This window comes from Dama dama, chromosome 5 (assembly GCF_033118175.1).
Source record: "Dama dama isolate Ldn47 chromosome 5, ASM3311817v1, whole genome shotgun sequence".
Taxonomy (NCBI): Eukaryota; Metazoa; Chordata; class Mammalia; order Artiodactyla; family Cervidae; genus Dama; species Dama dama.
The window spans coordinates 85,325,413-85,342,533 of record NC_083685.1 but is presented as its reverse complement, the minus strand read 5'-3'; the positions used below and the strand labels follow the sequence as shown (position 1 = coordinate 85,342,533).

At 43.0% G+C, this 17,121-nt stretch overlaps 1 protein-coding gene across 8 annotated transcripts in view; it reads right to left on the bottom strand.

Annotated features, from left to right (window-relative positions):
* RFFL (ring finger and FYVE like domain containing E3 ubiquitin protein ligase) overlaps window positions 1-17,121 on the bottom strand; it is a 76,454-nt gene that overhangs the window by 41,604 nt on the left and 17,729 nt on the right. Inside the window, exons 1-2 of one of the 8 annotated variants that reach the window (XM_061142794.1) lie at window positions 11,658-14,070; window positions 10,421-10,483 (exon numbers count right to left, since the gene is read on the bottom strand). The exons of 2 other annotated variants lie outside the window; for them this stretch is intronic. In XM_061142794.1, coding sequence (XP_060998777.1) covers window positions 10,421-10,483; window positions 11,658-11,694 — 100 coding nt within the window. In that variant the 5' untranslated portion in view covers window positions 11,695-14,070. Of the gene's footprint in view, window positions 1-1,147; window positions 1,197-10,420; window positions 10,484-11,657; window positions 14,071-14,098; window positions 14,224-17,121 lie in introns of those variants that run through there. 5 more of the 8 variants (XM_061142795.1, XM_061142790.1, XM_061142792.1 and 2 more) reach the window with 5 other exon arrangements.

The following is a 17,121-nucleotide window of genomic DNA, read 5'->3' as shown; positions in this document are numbered from 1 at the left end:
CTGATCCCCAGAAAAAAAGATTGCACCTCTAATAAGGCAAGGCCAGTATAGGTCTTGTTGCCTTAGCTCCTTTTCAAAGCACAAACAGAGACTTCTTCAGCCAAGCTCAAATCTTGACTTATTAACCACACCAAGTTTCAAAATGCAGGCGTACAAGTCACAGTAAAGACAAGCACATCCTGTTTGCACTTGACTTCCTGTTCTGGGCCGCCTGATCGCTTTACAGGGCTGCTCCCCAGCCACAAATGGTAACCTTTCATATCTGCCAATGGTTCACTGGACAGCATTTCAGTGACAACAGAATACATAGTTCTAAGAGTCGGGTGAAAGATGCACCTAAAAAGCACCCAAAACCCATCATCAACCTCTCAGACACTTCCTGGATTTCCCAGGCTTCTTCATACTGACATCTGACTTGGAGTAAACAATAAAAACTTAACACAAATAGTGCTGAGATAAGAAAATTAAGCCTGGAATGAAACTTAGGATGTGAGGGCTGGGAAAAAGAACAAGAAAATTTGGAGATGTTTTCATTATTAAACGCTGGCTTATTTTCAAATGTCGAAGAAGCTAGTCTGTCAGCCAGTCCCCAGTGAGCTGATTCTCAGAAGGGAACTTTGCTGAGTGATCACAACAGTTAATAGGACCCTTCTGGTGAACTCAGTCCCTGATCCAACCTGCTACCAACCTCAGTCTACTTTTCAGCACTGGAGAAGCCTTCAGTTTGAGAGACCCGGAACCTCCACTTCAAGCCAAACTTCCACTGTTTTCAAAGAGCCCGTGGTTCCCCCAAGCCACATTCAGTGTTGGGAATAAATGCTGGACAACGAATACCCCACTTTTTATGGACGAGTCATTTAGCTTCTTTGCGTCTGCTTTTCCATCTGGAAAAGAGGACAATCGCACTACATTCATCTCTAATGTCTCTTCCAGCTGTGGAAAAAATGCAGGGATTCATCACTAACAGCAAAAGATTCCGTGGCTTCCTGCATTATTCCCTTGGTCAACAAGATGCCTCTAACATCCCATACCCCGCAGTGTGAATATACACCTTGATCTACCTCCTTAGCACCCAAGGATTTTTTATCCCGTTACCTTGAAATGGATATCAGAAAGTTTCCCACCTGAAAGCCATATATTAACAAACCTTGAGGACTCTTCTTTACACACGGTCTTTTCATTAAGATCGGAATGTAATCACCACTTGGTTCCCATGTTGGTCATAGGATTCCTGGAGAGAATCTGGAGCCACAAAGGATGGAGAAAACTGACCAGTAACATGTGGTACTCCCTCCCACACAGTGACTGCTAATGGGGAAAGAATGAGGCAAATCTGGGTAAGAAAAGGGAGTGGTGAACACAAGTTCAGTGAGTCAGTGCAAAGAAAGAAAGAAGGAAAGCAAAGGAAGAAGAGAAGCAAGAGGGGAAAAAGCTACACCAGTAAGCTTTTTTCTTAAATCTGAAATTCTGCTTATCCATTTATCCAACAGATATCCACTGCCTACCATGTGCAGGGAACAGAACTAGAGGAGAAACAAAGGTCAACCAGAGAGACCTGCTCAACGATGTTATGGTCTAGCAAGAGACAGAAAGGCATGTACACAAACAACTGAAATATATGGCATAAAGTGTGCTGTGCCATAAAGGAGGCATAAAAGAATCCTCCACTGTGAGGCTCAGAGGAGGAAATGATTACTACCAGGGAGAGATAAGACAAGGCTTCATAGGAAGAATGACATTTCAAGCTGAAAACACAACAGAAACAAGGGCACGCAAGTAGGAAATCAAGGACATATAGTTTCAGCGAGTAACTAGATTTGTTTAGAGATGTAAGCGGCCATGAAGGGAAAGATGGTAATAACAATAATAGCTAAATGATCCAGAGAGCCGGGGCTCAACTGGACAGCTGGACTGGAGCCAAACTGAGTATTCCAAAATCAGACTCAGAATTTGAAATTAAACCCTGTGGAGAAGGGATGGGAGGGGGGACTGGAGCTCGAGGAAGTCCATAATTTAACCCGTAAAATTAAGATAATAAAATCATCACAAAATCAATGTGTGCAGATACCCAAAGTCCCTCCAAAGAGATGCAATGTCTTCCAAACCAAAAGCAAAGAAGAAAGGAGGGCAGAAAGGCTTGGATGATGGCATTCATATATTTAAACCAAGAATGTGGTCACATCAAAGTGTGGTCAATGAAAGAACCTAGAAAAAAATAGAAGGGGCCACATTGACTCAGGACCACCCAAGGCAGAGAAATACTGCAGTAAGGTAACACGCCATCCTCTCTGCAGTGGGACAAGCTTCTTTCATGAAGCTTAATGGGAACAGCATATAGCAGCAGTTACAGGTATGGGTTAGATAGCATCACCAACTCAATGGACATGAATTTGAGCAAACTCTGGGAGATAGTGAAGGACAAGGAAGCCTGATGTGCTGCAGGCTATGGAGTAGCAAAGAGTCGGACACAACTTAGCGACTGAACAACAGCAGGGGTATGAGTTTTTGGAGTCAGAGGGACTTGGTTCCAATCTCAGTTCTGCCTCTTACCAGTTTGAACACATCCTTGGTTTCATCTGTAAACTGAGGATAACTGTGTCTCCTTTGCAGGAGGATCACTGGGAGAGTCAAATGTCTTCCTTCAGGCAGCGTGCCATCAAGAATCTCAGCTTTTTTGTAACTGTGTTCTCTCCTACCAACTATCCTATCACATTAGTCCATGCTCATGAAAGCAAGCCTGCTATTATTAAACATCAGTTTTCAGATCTCTTGATATTGAACAGCAATGTCCCAGACAAATCCAGGATCCAGTCAACAGGAAAGGAATCCACTCTAAAATAAAAACTGACATTCCACATTTCCTCGTAGCTCAGTCGGTAAAGAATCTGCCTGCAATGCAGAACACCTGGGTTCAATTCCTGGATGGGAAAGATCCCCTGGAGAAGGAAATGGCAACCCACTCCAGTATTCTTGCCTGGAGAATCCCATGGACTGAGGAACCTGGCAGGCTACAGTCCATGGGGTTTTAAGAGTCGGACACGACTTAACAACTAAACCACCACCACCACTCTGAGCTCAGTCATTCAAGTCTGAACACAATCCTGTCTCCAAAATCCTTATCATTTCCAGGTACAAAACGAAATTCATTTAGGAGAACCAGACCTAAATTGTAACAACCAAAACCCTCAAACGGCTTCCTGAGATGCTAGATGGAACTCAGCAGGCCAGTCCTACGTGATGCCACCTCCAATCTACGATGAGCCAACCTGGACAATACGTTCCCACACCTCTCCTTGCCTTCCACCTCTCTCACACCCTCCAATCACACACTGTGGTAAAACACTTTATCCATCTCCCTCTCTAACCTTCTACAGGTCACAGACCCTATATTATCCGATCTTATTCATCTCTGCATTCTTTTGCTCCACATCCCAAAATACTGTGCATCAAACAGAACCATGATAAATATTTGTCATAAAAATGAACTTCAAACACGACTTTTCTTAGATCAATTTTGATCTGCCATTCCTGTATTCTGAGGCCCTCTTCCAATTTACTGAATTCTTATTCTACCCCTTTCTTCCCCCTCCTTCCTCAATCTCTCCACACCTGAGCTACCAAATGTTACAGAAAAGTCAAAAGACTTTATTTACTGGGTTTCCAACAAATTCATACAACTGGGACCAAGCCATCCTTGGGCTTGGAAATCTTTATTCATCTCTAGTTGATGTCTCATAGCATCTCTCTGAAGAGCAGAACCATGCAGGATTTAGGACATGGGACCTGGAGTCAGACAGAACTCAAAGTCTTCCTATGCGACATCAGCTGAGGTGCTTAGCTTCCCTAAACTTCATCTTTCAGATCTGTAAAATGCAGGACCTAAATGAGGTAATGAACCCAAAGCCGTAACAACACAGTAAGACCTCAAAATATGGAAACCATTACTCTTTTCTCCTTTGTCTAAGAATCTTCCAACCCCTGTGCCCTCTTCCACTCCTTTGTCAGATAACTAGAAATCTCTTCTACTTCACCAAAACAATTCAGCTGGGTTCCATCCACTGGAGAGGCAATGGTGGTACAGTGGAGAACGCTGGGGTCAGGAGTTCATCTGAAGCCTCAGATTCCTCAAACTGCAGAAGTTATTTTAATCTGTTTCTTGTAGAATCACTGTCAGCATTAAATGGAAAAATATGAAAAAGCAGTAAGCAGAAAAAGAGCAGGGAGAATAAGTGAAGTGATAAGGCTTTCAAGTAAAACAGATCCAGTTTCAAATTCCAGTTCTATCACTGAACTTGTGTGATCTAGGGCATGTTAATTTCTCTAGACCTCAGTTTCCTGTCTGTAAAATAGGGGAAATAACTTCACAGGGTTCTTAAGAGGTTTAAAACACTGTGTTGCCTAATTGGCACGTTAATTTCCCATCCTTCTCTCTACCTTTTCTTTTTTTCCATCTCAATCACCAGACCAGTAGAATCCACCATTTTTTTTTTTTTTTAAATTTATTTATTTAGCTGTGTCGGGTCTTAGTTGCGGCATGTGGAATCTTTCATTGCTGCATACGGGCTCTCGAGTTTCAGCACTCAGGCTTAATTACCCTTCAGCATGTGGGATCTTAGTTCCCCGACCAGGGATCGAACCCCGGTCCCCTGCATTGCAAGGCGGATTCTTAACCACTGGACCTCCAGGGACGTCCCAGAATCCACCATTTTTGACCACCGATTTAAAAAAAAAAAAAAAAAATTAGCACATCTCCAATATATCTATATTTAACAGCAAATTAGACAAGAACTGTACAAAAAAGCTCTTAAGGACCCAGATGTGTGGGTCTGGGTCATTGGTGTGGTCACTCACCTAGAGCCAGACATCTTGACGTGTGAAGCCAAGTGGGCCTTAGGAAGTATTACTATGTACAAAGCTACTGGAAGTGATGAATTCCAACTGAGCTATTTAAAGTCCTAAAAGATGATGCTATAAAAGTGCTGCACTCAATATGTCAACAAATTCGGAAAACAGCAATGGCCACAGGACTGGACAAGATCAGTTTTAATTCCAATCCCCAAAATGGGCAGTGCCAAACAATGTTCAAACTACAGTACAAGTATGTTCATTTCACATGTTAGGAAGGTTTTGCTCAAAAGCCTTCAAGCTAGGCTTCAGGGGTACATGAACCAAGAACTTTCAGATGTACAAGCTGAGTTTAGAAAAGGCAGAGGAACCAGAGATCAAATTGCCAACATTCGTTGGATTGTAGAGAAAGCAAGGGAATTCCAGAAAAACATCTACTTCTGCTTCATAGACTACGGTAAAGCTTTTGTGTGGATCACAACAAACTGTGGAAAATTCTTAAAGAAATGGGAATACCAGACCACCTTACCTGTCTCCTAAGAAATCTGTATGCAGGTCAAGAAGCAAGAGTTAGGAACCAGACATTGAAAAACTGACTGGTTTCAAACTGGGAAAGCAGTACATCATGGTATATATAGTCACCCTGTTTATTTATCTTATATGCAGAGTACAACATGGGAAATGCCAGGCTGGATGAATCACAGGCTGGAATTAAGATTGCCAGAAAAAATAACAACCTCAGATATGCAGATGACACCACTCTAATGGCAGAAAGTGAAGAGCAACTAAACAGCTTCTTGATGAGGGTGAAAGAAGAGAGTGAAAAAACTGGCCTGAAACTCAATTTTCAAAAAACCCAAGATCATGGCATCTGGTCCCACCACTTCACGGCAAATATAAGAGGAAAAAGTGGAAGCAGTGACAGACTATATTCTAGGGTTCCAAAATCACTGAGGATGGTGACTGCTGCTATGAAATCAAAAGACTCTTGTTACTTGGAAGGAAAGCTATGACAAATGTAGGGAACGTATTAAAAAGCCAAGACATCACTTTGCTGACAAAGGTATGTATAGTCAAAGTTATGGTTTCTCTAGTAGTCATGTAAACTTGTGAGAGTTGGACCATAAACAAGGCTGATCGTCGAAGAATTGATGCTTTCGAATTGTGGGGCTGGAGAAGACTCTTGAGAGTCCCTTGTACTGCAAGGAGATCAAACCAGTCAATCCTAAAGGAAATCAGTACTGAATGTTCACTGGAAGGACTGATGCTGAAGCTGAAGCTCCAATACTCTGGCCACCTGATACAAAGAGCCAATTCATTGGAAAAGAGTTGGGAAAACATCTTTCCCTGATGTTGGGAAAGATTGCAGGCAGGAAGAAAAGGGGGTGGCAGAAGATGAGATGGTTGGGTAGCATCACCGACTCAATGGACATGAGCTTGAGCAAACTCCGGGAGATGGTGCAGTCCATGGGGTCACAAAGAGTCAGACACAACTTAGCAACTGATCAACAACACTACACAAATAAACTGTGTTCCATCTAAAGCATAATACTAAAAAGACATTTCAAAGGGTAAGATAAAAATATAGAAAAACTTAGCTCTAATAATTTCTTCCCATACTCCAAAGGAAGGTTACATCTGTCCCAAGAATTTGGAAATTTATCTTGGAGATCACCATACTTCTATGGAAATTGTTTTGAGACAAAGGCAAAGAGAATAGACTTGGTATAGCTCCCAGCACGGTGAATGACACAGAGTACATGCTCAGTAAATACTGGTCCATCACAGATTTTAGAAAACCTGCCTCTACACACACACTTCTCTCTACACACACATGTATGCACAAAGTAAGCTCTCAGTTCAGTCTTTCTTCCTCTTCAATCCCCAGCTTCCCCCCACTCCCCCAGAACAGATGGTGCTCCACTTCACTTCCACATCACACAGTTGTTCATGAACTCTGCTCCTCTCTGCTAAAAGCCCTTTCTCCAAGGTCATCAATGATCTTGTGATGACTAAATGTGTGGCTTTTTCCTATATCAAACCTCGACAACCTCCCAGATACCAATGACCTACCTTCTTCTTCCCTTCGGTTCCCACTGAAAACACAATAGTCTGGCTCTCCTTTGAAGACCCATTTTCCTCCCTGTCCTTCCCTGGCTCCTCCTTTTGTCCCCTAAATGTTCCCTGAGGCTCTGCACTAACCATTCTTGCTTTCCTTCTCTAGTGAATGCTATTGGATTTACTTTTAAAATATATCCTGCAAACATCCCGCCTGTGTCCATGGCCATATCATGTCTTCTATGTCATTATCTTTCTCAAGAACTAGAGCAAACTCCTCCTCACTGACCCCTTCTTGTTGTTGTTTGGTTTTTTATATTTACTTATTCATTTATTTTTGGCTGCGTCGGGTCTCAGTCACCACATGGGGGCTTAGTTGCCCATCAATGTGTGGAATGTTAGTTCCTTCGTCCCCTGCATTGGCAGGCCAATTCTTAACCACTGCGCCACCAGGGAAGACCCTAGCCCCCTCTTTGACACTCTATTCTCCACACAGAAGTCAAGGTAAATTTCTCTATATTAAAAGATATATTCTGGAAAAATAAATAAAATATAAAATACTGTTACTCTCCTGCTTGAAAGCCATGGTGTCCTTCTGTAAAGCCTAGACTCCCTGTATGGCCTACAGAGGCCCCAGGTGATCTGGACCCTGCCTGCCTCTCCCACTTTACCTCATGTCACCCATTCCCATCGGGGCTTCCCTGGTGGCTCAAACCAGAGTCTGCCTCCAGTGTGGGAGACCCGGGTTCAATCCCTGGGTCAGGAAGATTCCCTGGAGAAGGAAATGGCAGCCCACTCCAGTACTCTTGCCTGGAGAATCCCACGGACAGAGGAGCCTAGCAGGCTACATGGGGCTGCAAAGAGTCACACACGACTGAGCAACTAACACACACACCCACCCTCTTTACCTGCCATCACTCTCGTTCACCTCAGTCTAGACCCTCGGTGGTCTCCTTTTATTTTGACTCCATCAAAAAAAAAAAAAAAAAAAACCAATTTTCATGTATTACTTGTGGCTCCTCTCCTGCCAGGAACATCCTCCAGAGCTCTTCACAAAGTCAGCGCCTTATCAGTCAGGCTTCAGCTCACCCTCCCGACAACGCTGTTGTCTGGCACACAGTGGAAGCTCAGTAAGTATTTGTTGAACAGATTCCTCCGTCTTAGTCAGACAACTCCAAATCTAAGTATCTGGACTCAATCTCACCCTTCAGTGTTAGCAGCCATTTCCAAATGCCTGCTCGACATCCAGACCTCAAATCTAGCACACCAAGGACACTCAAAACCAAACCCTTCATCTTTCCCCAAACGAGTTGCTCCAATCTTCTGAAATTATATGGGTAACATAACCCACAATTTCTGCTTCAGGAATGTGAATTTCCCATTCGTTTGCTACACCTGTCCAAAATTCTAATCACCCATGAAAACCAAATTCAAATCTCACTTCATTCATTCACGTTTTCAATCAACCACTTATTCATTCAACAAATAGTTACTGAGTACCTTTTATGAGACAGGCATTACATTAAGATACTGGAAAGCAAAGCAAACCTACTTTTGTCTATTATATACCAGTCAAATAATCATACAAATATTTCATTATAAACTAGGAATTGCTATGAAGGAAAAAGTGCTAGGAACTTTGAGAAAACACAAGCGAGGCATCAAGAAACACTCGTCTGGTGATCGCTGGCTCAGTGAGATGTAACTCACAGGCTCCAGCCTGGAAGGTGGAGGCTGCCAGGCAAGGGCGTCATCGGCCAGGTCCCAGAAGCACGGGGACGTCAGCAGGCCTCTGTTAGGGCGCCTACCATTCTTCTTCTTCATCCCCCATTTATGTGGCTGCTCGGAGTCTCAGTTGGGGCATGTGGGGTCTTCAGCTGCAGCATGTGGGCTCTAGTTCCCAGGCCAGGGATCAAACCAGGGCTCCTGCATTGGGAGCCAGACGTCTTAGCCACTGGACCACCAGGGAAGTCCCCACCTGCCGCTCTGCTTCATATACTATACCTGCTCGATCGGTCTTGTTCCCTCCCCTCACCCCAGCCTCATTTTACTGACAGTTACCTGAGAGAAAGGACACAGAATGTGTGAACACCCGCAGGAGATACTGAGTCACATATGTGATACCTAAGGAGACTAGGCTTATAAAAATCTCCCAGATGACTCTGATACGCAGCCGAGTTTGTAAAGTATACGTCCAAACTATCTACTCAATAAATATGTATTGATACAATTATCTCACTTAAAATCTCTAAGGTCAGTGTGGTCAATTGTTTCCAAAACTGACCATGATAACTCCAAGCATGCTGCATGCCCTTCTGCAGTGTGACTTGGACACTCTACCCTGTAAGAGGTGGCGTCCATGTCCCCTCCCCTTGGATGTGCGCTACATGCGTGACTTACTTTAACCAAAAATGGGGTAGAAGTGTCTGTATGAAACACGGGCCTAGACCTTAAGAGGTCCTGCAGCTGCACTGCGGCCCCCTGGGAAGCCAAATACCACATGTAAAAGCTGCCCAGTCTGGATTAATGAATGATGAGAGGCCATGAGAGAGAGGGACCTCATGGAGGACAACCAAAATGTCCCAGCCAACAGCACCAAGGCCCAGATACGTGAGTGAGGTCATCTTGGATCCTCCAATCTAATCAACATCAGTGGAGCAAAGCGGTACATCCTTCTCCTCTGAATTACTAACGCACTGAATCACAAACAAAATGTCATTTGAAGCCACCAAAAGTTTTAGGACACTCTATTAAACAGTCATGGATAACTGACAGTCAGAAATTCAACACTCTTTCAGCAGTCATTCAAAGGTTTCCCAAGATCAAGAAACTCTTTCTCATATTCATTAAAATCACTCCTCCTTCAATTGAAGCCCATTTCCTCTGAAATCTTTGAAGTATAGGAAGACCAATTAATCAAAATCCTCCTGGCAAAAACTATTCTTGTACTTGAAGATGGTAATCAGCCACCCCTCAGCTCTTGCTTCTCTAGGCTAAAATCTTTTTTTTAAACATATAACAATAAAGACTTTTTAAAAAACTTTTTAATTATTTTTATTCCTCTCTTAAGTATGGGAGGACCAAAATTGGATCCCGCATGCCAGTATAGACCAGAGGTTATGTCCCAGCCCCTGATGGTTCCTCTTTTTATAATCAAATTCCACAGTCCCACATATGGCATGTTAGTCCCCCAAAAGTTGTGAATAAACATAATCATTTACTGGAATTAATCTGAAACTCCTTCTGTTCTTAACACTCAGCTTATCCCATTTTATGATGATTCCCTTCACTCCTCAACCTGGTCTGACACTCCACTATTGAGTAGATTTTAATAAATTCTAGATATCTGAAGCACAACAGAAAAGCTTGAGAGGCTGGAGTGCGCGTACCATTCCTTTCGAACAAGGTCTGCGACCACGGTCCAGGCCTCTTCAAGGCCAAGCAGGCTCTAGGTACCTCCTCCATCCACCCTGAAGATAAAGTGACCTTACAAAAAGATAAGCCCTTTAGCACTCACCTATTGAGCAAAGGCACCTTTTCTGTCCAGGCTTTCCTCGTGGTCCAGTGGTAAAGAATACACCTGCCAATGCAGGAGACGGGTTTGATCCCTAGGTCGGGAAGATCCCCTGGAGAAGGAAATGGCAACCCACTCCAGTATTCTTGCCTGGAAAATCCCAAGGACAGAGGGGATTGGCAGGCTACAGCCCCTGGAGTCACTATATGGACACGACTTAGGAACTAAACAACAACAGCCTTCTCTGTAGAACCCAACAAGGTATATTTAACTACAAAGAGAGAAGCCACAGTGTGAAAGCATGTTTTCCCTCTGAGTCTTACCTGAATGTATGCTTCAATCAGAAGCAGTTTTACAATCACCCATAAAATAGGCATAATAAAGCCTACCCAACAAGGGTCTTATAGGTATCAAATAAAATGACACAGGGGAATAATTCTGTAAGGTACTCTACTACTTAGGTGATGATCTAGAACTAGGTTTCAGGAAGTCCTATCACTCTTCAAAATAACTTTGGATGGTTATTTGAGGGTTCCAGGTGACATATACGGAACAGGCACTATGGGCTCAAGTTCATTAAACAGGAACCAAAACCACGCTTTCTAACTAGAGAGCTTGTGGATTTTCTAATACTACCAAGTCTAATAAAGATGTTTAGGCTAGTGGTTTGACCCTGGGGATCCACTTCAACCACTGTCTGACAGTGCTAAGCTTTAGGTCAAGGACCAGGTTCAGTGAAGGAATTCAACAATCCAGCAGAAGAGACAGGCTTTGCTGCAGAAGTTCAAATAAGGAAGAACTCTACCAGAGGAAGTCAGGGAAGGTGTAACATATGAACTAGGTCTCCTAGGGGATGACTAGCTTTGCCTGTCAGAGAAGGAGGGACCCCCTAGGAAAAGGCAGTGTCCTAAAAGGACATGGTATAATCAGGGACTGGAGAAATTAAAAGGTCAGTGAGGTTGGAGAAAGGAGAAATGGCCGGGAAGAGGAGAGGGAGGGAGATAAAACAAGAAAGAGTTGAGACTTCCCTGGTGGTCCAGTGGTTAAGAAAGACTCTGCCTTCTAATGCAGAAGGTATTATCAGTTCAATCCCTGGTTGGGGAACTAAGATCCCCCATACTACAGAGTACAACCAAAAAGTAAAAAAAAAGAAAAAGAAAAAGTAAAGAAAATTTAAAAATTAAAAATAAAACAGGCAAGAGTAACAGGTAGGGTAGGGTCAAACTGTAAAGGATTTTACCTCTCCAGCTAAGTAGGAAACAGGGAACCAATGGCATTCTGACATCCTGAGAATAAAAAGATTAGATTTGGCCTTTAGTAACACAACTTTGGCAACAAGAAATGAGAGGTCCTGAAGCAGAGGAAGATGTACATGACAAAAGCACATAAGGTTTGATAAGGCTCTGAATCAGAAGTTACAAAAGCAAATTCCTAGAGGCAAAGTACGTAAAATGTGACATCTTCTTGTGTAAGACCGGGGAGTATCTGTAACCCTGGCAGAGAGCAGGCCCTGCCTCAAAGTGTTCACACGCAAAATTTTAAGCTTCAGGGCTGGTTAAACAAAATATCTAGTTTTTGACCTCTGATAAATGAAAGCAGTACAGCGGGAAAGAAGAAAAGACACACGTCAAACACTCCGATATAATCGAAAGGGTTGAGCAACCATAGATTTAGCATATTTAAAGATGTGAGGCATAAGAAGAATGAAAGAGGAAGATTTGGTGCATATAATCAACAGACTTCAAACATACAGCAACATGAGCAGATAACAGATACTGGGGAGGGAGAAAATGACTTGTTCTGTATGTGTTGAATTTAAAATGGCTTTTGAAAGACTCTGGTAGTTTTGAACGACCCAGCTGGACAGAGCCTGTCAAGATTTGTCAAGCTGGTGTTACTTAGTCATGAAAAGGAACGCACTTGATTCAGTAACTAATAAGGTGGATGAGCCTAGAGCCTGTTATACAGGGTGAAATAAGTCAGAAAAACAAACATCGTATATTAATGCATATATGTGGAATCTAGAAAGATGGTACTGATGAGCCAATTTGCAGGGTGGCAATGGAGATGCAGACACAGAGAACAGATTTGTGGACACAAGAAGGGAAGGAGAGGGTAGGACGAACTGAGAGAATAGCATTGAAACCTATGTATGCGAAACTAGACAGCAAGTGGAAATTTGCTATATGACACAGGGAGCTCAAATCCGGCACTCTGTGACAACCTGGAGAGACAGGATGAGGTAGGAGATGGGAGGGAGGGGACATACATATACCTAAGGCTGATTCATGTTGATATATGGCAGAAACCAACACAATATTGTAAAGCAATTATCCTCCAATTAAAAATAAATTTAAAAAATTTTTTAAAGACTTGTCAAGTTGGAAATAAGGATCTGAAGTTTGGGAGACACAACTGGGCTGGTAAGGCACACTGAGGACAGACAGCTGAATTCATGGACCTATCTGAGGTCTTTAGAGGAAGTGGGCGGGAGAAGAGGGAAAGAAACCCAAGACAAAGCCCTGGAGCATCTCAACATTTACGGACTAACCAAAAGAAAATGAGAATAAACAATGGAAGGATGCTCTGGAGACTCAGAGAGACAAAGCGGCCTCAAAGCCACAGGAAGAGGGCTGCTGGGGGCGGGATAAAAAGAACGGTTCGATAGTGCCAAATGGTAGGCAGAGATTGAGTGAGATGGAGGCTGAAATCAGGACAGACACTGGGTCTGGAAATCAGGAGTTTCCTTGCAATCTTCAGGAAAAGAGAAACAGGGTGATGGGGATAGAAGTCAAAGTAACAAAGAGTTGCTAACAGGATCAGAGCTGAGGAGGTTCAGTGTAGGTTCGTGTTCATGCTCCCCTTCCTGAGAACTGTGTGCCAAGCACATTGGATATAATTCTAACAAAACTGGTGCTGCTTCTCAAACGTATCCTGTGACGGAGGGAAACACAGGGTTCTCCCGAGCACTCATCCAGTCTTGGTGAGTATAAGGGGAGACCTCCCAGAAGAAGTGATTTCCAGGCTAGCACCAGTTGGCCGGGTTATGCTGGGTCAGGGTGTCTCAGAGAACGCTTGCTTGTGCAAAGGCCTGAAGTAAAAGAGAACACGGACCATCCAGGGATAACTGCAAGAAGCAGGGGCAAACTTGAAGGGATGGATGGATTACTGCCCAGTGATGAGGCCGAAGCTCTCTGAAGTTTAGAGGTGAAGAACAGGAAGGAAATAGGGCAGCAGTCTGAACAGAGTGAGGGAAGAGGGGAGGTTCTTCATAACACATCAGAAATGGACTGCTAAGATTGTGTTCTCTACAATTCAGTCATCACAGTCAGTAAGCAGGAAAGCAAATGCATATGCCCCTCTCTAACAATGGGTTAGTGTGACTAAACTATTTCTTACACAGAAAGAACAGAGACTACAAGGGCAAAAGACGGATGAAGCTGTAAACCTAACATTTTTTATTTCTCTGAGGTTATATAAAAAGCGGTCTTATTAGGTCCAAAACCACATCCCATACAAAATGAACTCTTCCCCTCACGTCCCCTCCGAAGAGCTCAAGGACTGACTTTCAGACAACCGAATTGATCTGGCATGGACTCACTCCTGAAGACCAAGGCTCACTCCCATCTCTGCTGCAGCTGGGTCTAGCTCATGGCACTCAAGAGAAGAGTCTGGGGTTACCTGATTTTGCCTGTTTCAAAACATGGCCAGGGCAAACAGCCAGCTGCCTTCGGTTCCTGCCGCTGCTGAGGTCTTTGGAGCCCCGTTGAGATGAGATCATCTCGGGAGCCAACAGCAGTGGCTTTCAGGCAGTGAATGGTGCTGCCTGGGGACGTATCTTTGGTGAGCAAGATTGCAACAGAGCAGGCGGTTTACCCAGGGCAGTGCTGACTCATGCCAGGCAAGACTCTATTTCCCAAACAACTCAGCCTGAGCCAACCGCAATCAACTGCAACCCAGAAAAGAAGAGGTGCCCCACTGACTCTTTTTTTAAATTGAAAGCTGGTTATTAGGAGGCAGGTGGACCTATTCCCAGGCTGCTGATCATCAGGGAAGCTCCTGTGGCCAGTCACCTTCTGAAATTTCATCTGAAAACAGCCTGGGGGCTCAGGACAGCAAGATTACTGAAATTCTGCAGATTACCCCAAGAAGCTGATAAGAAAGTCACTTCACGTTTACAAATTGGAGCATCTGGGTCAGAGGACTGAGGGAATGTGCCCAGTGAGGGCTGGCTGGTCACATCATTAGAGTGAATTTTGTCAGCTCTGACCAGGCCCACTGCTCCTTCCCCACCAGGCCTTCTTTGACCTCTCTGTTTCTGGAGACAACTCATGTTCTTTAATTAACACAGATACATGGGAGGGTTGTTGTTGTTGTTTCATCAGCTGTCATACAGTCTCTATGCTAATATCCACCATCACACCTGCTAGATGTTTAAGGAACCATAGGAGGCTGTGAAAATCACATTAATACTTACTTCTAAAAGAAAAAAGAATCCTTAAATTTATGGCAAGTCTCATTTATTGGTCAGCCTAAAAAAAAAAAATCGATTCTAGAACAACTGGCTCATCAACAGCTATTAATTATTATTGAATTTGCCCTGGCAGGCTAGAACTGGCAGTGGTGCTAGACAAAGAAAACAAAAGATTAAGTCCTTGCTTCCCCTGTGTGTTCACTTGACAAGAAAGAAACTGGAGTACATATCAGATCCTTCTGTTCCCTGCTCCAAATTTCCCACGGTGATCAGCTATTGCTCAGCATGGACTCTCAAGGCCACCACACCTAGCCTTGTTCATCCTGTCAGGTAGGTCTCTCAAGGCACCGGACTCTGGATGTAGCCACCAATCCAGTCGGTCCTTCAGTAAACGTTAGGATTCATTAAAATGTACACGTAGATTGTCAAAAGTAGGGTTTCAAAAACTATGTTATTTAATTCAATTCCTTTTCACGGAGCTAGTTTAAAAAAAAAAAAAAAAGGTATTTATCCAACTCAATGTCCCTTAATTACATTATTCCAGCAGGATAACCATGCTGGGCTTCTAGGTTTTATAAAATGTTCCCTCCTTTATTTCCTCCCCTTTGGTGTTTTTTCCTTTTTTCAGAAAACAGCTGTGTTTAAAGAAGTTCTCCTATGGTATGTGTTAATTAGTCTTTCCAATGACAGAACCATCTTTACAGTGGCCGACAGCCATTATCTCATGGACCACACTTTAAAACATATTTCTGTTGTTGTTGATAAGTCACAAACATCCTAAGATGGAGCAGCTTTCAAGGTGCACAGAGTAGAGACGAATACGGAAACAAAGACAGAGTATTGTCAGAAGCTTCTGACTCATTCTATATCAGTAAACTTTAAATGAGGAAGAGAAAGTCCAGCTGGTTCTGTGCCCAGGAAATAAATGTAAATGATGTGAGGAGCAACAGAAGCATAGGAACTTCCTAATTCTGCTAAGACAAGCGCCGCTCAGCAGGTGAGGAGGGCTGTCTCAGATTACCCTTTCCCTCCGTGGGATTCTGCACAGTTCTGAACAGTTCCCCCCAAATATAACCGCGCTCCATCCGCGTTCCCTCTTTTAATCAGGAAAGGCTGAGGATTACAGATGGACAGCTTTAAAAAGATGCTACATTTGAACTAATGGCTTCAGGCACTTGAGATTTTATAAGATTAAATGGAAACTCTAAGAATGTGAGACTGGGGGACCTCGCTAGCCATCCAGTGCAGAGGGCATGGGTTCGATCCCTGGTCAGGGAGTGAAGATCCCACATGCTTCATGGTCAAGGAAACAAAACATAAAACAGAAGCAATATTGTAACAAATTCAATAAAGACTTTTAAAAAATGGTCCACATTTTTTTAAAAATCTTAAAAAAAAAAAGAATATGAGACTGTGTGAGAAATAAGATAATCGTGGCTTTGTGCTTAAGTTCTTTCAATATACTATCTTAAAACTCAGAGCAAAAAAAGTATATACGTAAATAAAAAATAAAAAACAAGTAATTCAGCACCCAAGGCTCTATAGGTTTACTTTTGATGTGCAGTCTTAAGAGGTATTTAATATATGCATGTGTGTATGTATGCATTTCTGTGTATGTACATACACACACATACACACACTCTTTCTACAAACATCATACCCATTGTTTTATGTGAACAAAAGTATGTCATGTCATTTATAGCTCACCTTTGGGGTTTTTTTCTGATAGATCTTAACATTTTAAACAAGCAGGTGTCAAAAGAAATTACTCATTTCTTAGGATTCTGTACTCCTTCAAATCCATAGAAAGTTACCAAATATGTACAGAAAGATATGGTAGGGAACTGAAATGGGAACAGATCAAGAAGGTATTTTAGCTTTATCAATGTTTGAATACTTTTTTTTACAACAAGCATATATTCAAATATTCTTCGGCTGATCACCGAAAAATTGATGCTTTTGAACTGTGGTGTTGGAGAAGACTCTTGAGAGTCCCTTGGACTATAAGGAGATCAAACCAGTCAACCCTAAAGGAAATCAACTCTGAATATTCATTGGAAGGACTGATGCTGAAGCTCCAACACTTTGGCCACCTGATGGAAGAGCCAACTCATTAGAAAAGACCCTGATGCTGGGAAAGATTGAAGGCAGGAGGAGAAGTGGAGGACAGAAGATGAGATGGTTGGATGGCATCACCTACTCTATGAACATGACTTTGAGCAAACTTTGG